The sequence below is a fragment of the Carlito syrichta genome, unplaced genomic scaffold (genome assembly GCF_000164805.1).
Source record: "Carlito syrichta isolate Samal-C Ts95f unplaced genomic scaffold, Tarsius_syrichta-2.0.1 Scaffold303316, whole genome shotgun sequence".
Lineage (NCBI taxonomy): Eukaryota > Metazoa > Chordata > Mammalia > Primates > Tarsiidae > Carlito > Carlito syrichta.
In genome coordinates this window covers 208052-213645 of record NW_007247412.1, presented here as the reverse complement: position 1 = coordinate 213645, position 5594 = coordinate 208052, and the positions used below count along the sequence as shown (strand labels likewise).

At 46.0% G+C, this 5594-nt stretch overlaps 1 protein-coding gene across 4 annotated transcripts in view; it reads left to right on the top strand.

Moving 5' to 3' along the window:
* The window catches only part of AP4B1 (adaptor related protein complex 4 beta 1 subunit), an 11925-nt gene that overhangs the window by 1772 nt on the left and 4559 nt on the right, over window positions 1–5594 (top strand). The window contains exons 2-5 of one of the 4 annotated variants that reach the window (XM_008058378.2): window positions 1112–1336; window positions 1794–1924; window positions 2872–3019; window positions 3865–4361. In XM_008058378.2, coding sequence (XP_008056569.1) covers window positions 1112–1336; window positions 1794–1924; window positions 2872–3019; window positions 3865–4361 — 1001 coding nt within the window. The remainder of the gene's footprint in view (window positions 1–1111; window positions 1337–1793; window positions 1925–2871; window positions 3020–3864; window positions 4362–5594) is intronic. The other 3 variants (XM_008058379.2, XM_021712494.1, XM_021712495.1) reach the window with 3 other exon arrangements.

Genomic DNA, 5594 nt, shown 5'->3' with positions numbered 1-5594 from the left:
ATTGTAGAGATGAGGTCTCGCTGCCCAGGCGGGTCTCGAACCCGCGGGCTCAGGCAGTTCACTCACCTCAGCCTCCCAAAGGTACAGGATTACAGGCTGAGCCACCGAACCCGGCGTAGTGGGTTTTTTTGTTTGTTTTCAGTCGGAGTCTCACTCTGTCACCCAGGCTGGAGTGCAGTGGCATGCTCACAGCCACCTTGACCTCCACCTGCTGGGCTCGTGTGATCCTTTCGCCTCAGCCTTCCAAGTAGCTGGAACCACAGGCATAGGTCACCATGCCTGGCTGATTTTTTATTTACTGTAGAGATGAGATCTTGAGCTCAGGCAGTCCTCTCTCCTCTGCCTCCCAAAGTGCTGGGATTACAGGCATGAGCCACCGCACCCAGTCACATAAAATTCCCAGACTAGAATCTGTGTTTTTAAGAATCATCTCAGCTGATTCCAGTGGGAGACCAGTTTGAAAAACAATGATCTTCAGAATAAAATCCAAACTTATAGCATCCAAGAAACAACCTGTTATTCCAACTACCTGCAGACTTTTGAAAGAATGTGCCGCTCCTGCTTATGTCTACATGCCTTGTTGTGTGTCTCATGTCTCATGACCTCTCTGACACATTTGTCTGGTGAGCTTCTGCTCATTCAGCTAAAGTATTACTTCCTCTGTAAAGAAACATTTTCTGACTTCCTGCCAGCATCAGACCCTTGGATCCCCTCTGTACCTTGTATATTACTTCTCGTTTAAATGCTTATCTATCAAACTGTAATTAGTGGTGTTCTTGTCTGACTCCTCAGTAGGCTTGGGGTTCCCAGTGATCTGAGACCTCACCTTCTTCAAGATTATGTCCCCAGAGCATACCCCTGGATGTAAAAGCCTATTCACTGGAAGGTACCAGGGTTTCAAGAAATGTTTGAAACACTTATTGAATGAATGGAAGAACAGTTTATTGCAGGCCTGTGGTATGAAATGTTGTGTGATATGATAGGCAGGGTAGTTCCATCTAAGAGATCATGATCTAGTTGGATAACCAGGACATGTATAAATAAACCTCCCTCCATTGTAAGTTGAGAGTGTTTGTATTTTACTTTTTCCTGCCATGTGTGTTGGTTTTAGGCACATGACACAGGGCTTGGACATGTCTGGTGTTTTCATGGAAATGGTGAAGGCCAGTGCCACTGTAGATATTGTGCAAAAGAAGTTGGTTTATCTCTACATGTGCACGTATGCCCCTCTGAAACCAGATCTGGCTCTCCTGGCCATCAATACACTGTGCAAAGACTGCTCGGACCCCAACCCGATGGTACGTGGGCTGGCCCTGCGGAGCATGTGTAGCCTCAGGTGAGTACCTTCTTCCCTGACTGGTCCTCAGCAACTGGCAAATTCAGGAGATCATGGCGAATTCAAGAGTTCATGAGGGTAGTTTATTTGAGCTCCTTAATACTGGAGAAAACACTGTTGTACCCTGAACTCAGATATCCAGCCATCACTTTGGCTTCATAAACTGTATCATATGGTTTTATTAAAGGGAGTTTTCCATTCTTACTCTCAGTAAAATGATTCTCAGATTTGGTTAAAGAGTTCTAACTAATTATGTATCCTTTTTGCTGCCTGTGCAGCATTATTTCGAATAAAGTCAAATGATGCCTTTTTAAGTTTGGCAGCAGCTTTCTGCAGTTCGTCTTGCTCTGACAGATGCACATTCAGGCATCTGCTGAATCCCCTGTAAGTGAAGAGGGGCTGAATATGTCAGAACTAGTATTTCAGGATCTGGCTAACTCTGGGATGCACTGCTTAGGATGCCTGGTGTGCAGGAATATATCCAACAGCCTATTCTCAACGGTCTGCGGGATAAGGCTTCGTATGTCAGGAGGGTGGCAGTCCTTGGATGTGCCAAGATGCATAATCTTCATGGAGACTCTGAAGTGGGTAAGTTCAGTGTAATTCATCATGACAATATTTACCCTGTGCCTTCATTACGTGTGACCACATAAAAGATTATATGAGCCAGGCTCGGTGGCTCAGCCTGTAATCCCGCGCCTTTGGGAGGCTGAGGTGAGTGGATTGCCTGAGCCCGTGGGTTCGAGACCTGCCTGGGCAGCGAGACCTCATCTCTACAATAAATCAAAAATTAGCCAGGCATGGTAGCGCGCGCCTGTAGTTCTGGCTACTTGGAAGGCTGAGGAGGAAGGATCGCCGGAGCCCAGCAGGTCAAGGCTACGGTGGCCAGGAGTGGCCACTGCACTCCAGTCTGGACGACAGAGTGAGACTCCAACTCAAAAAAAAAAAAAAGATTATATGGCTTCAGTAAAAAATAATAATGTAGCCCCTGCTTCTGTACATATCTTTTTTTTTTTTGAGTCGGAGTCTCACTTTGTCACCCAGGCTGGAGTGCAGTGGCACGCTCATGCCCACCACAGCCTGCAGCAGGCCTTCCAAGGAGCTGGAACTACAGGTGCGCCCCACCATACCCAGCTAATTTTTTGATTTATTGTAGAGATGAGGTCTCACCAAGTTGCCCTGGCTGGTCTCGAACCCCTGAACTCAGGCAGTCCTCTTGCCTCTACCTCCTGAAATGCTGGGATTACAGGCGTGAGCCACCATGCCCAGCTTATACTTATCTCTTTAAGTAGGATACAGGGGTTGGCATTTTCTGAGATTACAGAAGTTCTTTCTTTGGGGCCCAGGTGAAATCCTTTGCATTTGCTACTTAGAACATTTTGGAGATAACAAGTTTGTTTGCCTTATACTTCATTATTGCCTTTGTCATTTTTGTGGCAGAGAAGTTTAGCTTTGTCTGCCTGGAGCTATTACTCGGGTTTTATCAGATTCTGAAGCTTCTCTTCTTTATCTGAGATCTTTGTACTTTTTTATAGATGGTGCCCTGGTAAATGAGTTATACAGTTTGCTGCGTGACCAGGATCCAATTGTGGTTGTGAACTGCCTGAGGTCACTAGAGGAAATTCTAAAGCAGGAGGGAGGCGTTGTCATCAATAAGCCCATCGCCCACCATCTCTTAAATCGGTGAGGATGCCTCAGTGCTCTTTTTATTATGAGATCTACATCCTTGTGGGATTGTGTTTATGTGTTAAGTTGAGGAGTCTTGAACAACTTCTGTAGGGTAAGGAAGAAAGTTACTATAATTATTAACTTTTTCACATTTCACTAAGGGAATTTTTTTTTTTTTTTTTGAGTTGGAGTCTCACTCTGTTGTCCAGGCTAGAGTGCAGTGACACAATCACAGTTTACCGTACCCTTAACCTCCTGGCTCAGGCAATTTTCCCATCTCAGTTTCCCAAGTAGCCGGGACTGTAGGCACATACCATTATGCCTAGCTAATTTTTTTTTGTAGAGACAAGGTCTTGCTGGGTTGTCTAGCTAGTCTCAAACTCCTGGGCTAAAGCAATCTTCCCACCTTGGCTTCCCAAAGTGCTAGGATTACAAGTGTGAGCCACCATGCCTGGCCAGAAATTTCTTTTATTTGTCTTAGTTTCTCTGGTTGATATAGAGAGGTAGTAGAAACATCCTGTGGGGACAGCTTCTACCCTCCTCTAGTCATGGTCTAGAGATCACAAATGGATCACCTAAACCATTTGTGATCTCTTAAAATATAGAGAATTTGGACTCAGTGTATACTGATCATGTCATTGGCGTTAAAAGAGTGTACATTTGTGTTGTCAAGTCATGCAGCCTCCTTTGTGTTAACTTGAACTAGTTCGTAACAAGAATGATTCAATTATAGCACAGCCTGTTTTTAAGAATTCTCCCTTTGTTATGGTAAACAGCCAAGAGATGATCATTTGGCAGCAGCGTGGAGACAGTCCTAATTTTGTTTCTAAAATTGCACTTTTGTTTTCTTTTTTGGATAGCATGTCCAAACTGGATCAGTGGGGCCAGGCTGAAGTGCTGAACTTCCTGCTGCGCTACCAGCCCCGCAGTGAGGAGGAGCTGTTCGACATTCTTAACCTGCTGGACAGCTTTCTCAAGAGTAACAGCCCGGGGGTGGTGATGGGAGCCACCAAACTTTTTCTGATCTTGGCAAAAAAGTTTCCCCACGTACAGACTGATGTGCTTGTGCGGGTCAAGGGGCCCTTGCTGGCTGCCTGTTCTTCAGAGAGCCGCGAGCTCTGCTTTGCTGCCCTCTGTCACGTGCGCCAGATCTTGCACAGTTTGCCAGGTCACTTCAGCAGCCACTACAAAAAGTTTTTTTGCTCCTACTCGGAGCCCCACTACATCAAGCTTCAGAAGGTGGAGGTGCTGTGTGATCTGGTGAACGATGAGAACGTACAGCAGGTGTTAGAGGAGCTTCGAGGGTACTGCACCGACGTGTCTGCTGACTTTGCCCAGGCTGCCATCTTTGCCATAGGTGGGTATCTGCTGCTTTTCCTTCTTGAGAATCTAGATTAGCCAGCTGGAAAGCTGTGGGCAGAGGAACCATACAGAGCAAAAGGGCATGAATATTGCTTCAGGGGCCAGATGTGGTGGCTCACACCTGTAATCCCAGCACTTTGGGAGGCCAAGGTGGGTGGATCGTTTGAGCCCAGGAGTTTGAGACCAGCCTGGGCAGCATAGCGAGACATCATCTCTACAAAAAAAATTTAAAAATTAGCCAGGTGTGGTGGTGTTGCACCTGTAGTTCTAGCTACTCAGGAGGCTGAGAAGGTAGGATAGCTTGAGCCCAGGAGTTCAAGGCTGTAAATGAGCTGTGATCATGCCACTGTACACCAGTCTGGACAACAGAGTGAGACACCGACTCAAAAAAGAAAAAAAAAATCGACCCAGGTGCAATCCCAACACTTTGGGAGGCCAAGGTGAGAGAATTGCCTGAGTCTACTGGTTCAAGACCAGCCTGGGCAACTTGACGAGACCTTGTCTCTATAATAAATCAAGAAAATTTAGCTGAGTGTGGTGGCATATACCTGTAGTTCCAGCAACTTGAAAGGCTGAGAAGGATCACCTGAGCCCAGCAGGTTGAGGCTGCCATGTCCATAAATGTGCCACTGCCCTCCAGACTGGGCGACAGAGTAAGACTGCAACTCAAAAAAAAAAGAAAAAGAAAATCTTGCTTCAGAGACAAAGTCCTATGTGCTGAAGAATCGGATCAGTGACTACAAGCAATAGGGAAGGGCGATTTTATATATTTATTTTCTTTTTTGTCAAGACTAGTGTTGCCATATCTTCCAGGACAGAGAATAAAGGTAACTCAAACTCTAATACTTGAAATTTTTGTTGTCTTCTATCCAAAATGTTCCAGTGTACATCCTCTTACCACAGTCTTATGAGGCAGGGAGGAAAAATAGACAAATGTTATTAACTTCATTTCAAAGATGAAGAGACCCAGGCATAAGAAAGGTGACCAGCCAGGCACTTTGGGAGGCCAGGGCAAGAGGATTGCGTGAGCCCAGGAGTTCGAGACCAGCTTGGACAACTTGGCAAGATCTTGTCTCTACAATAAATACAAAAATTAGCTAGCGGTGGTGGTGCACGCTTGTATTGTAGTTCCAGCTACTTGGAAGGCCGATGTGGAAGGATCACCTGAGCCCAACAGTTCAAGGCATGCCACTGCACTCCAGCCTGGGCAACAGAGTGAGCCTCCAAC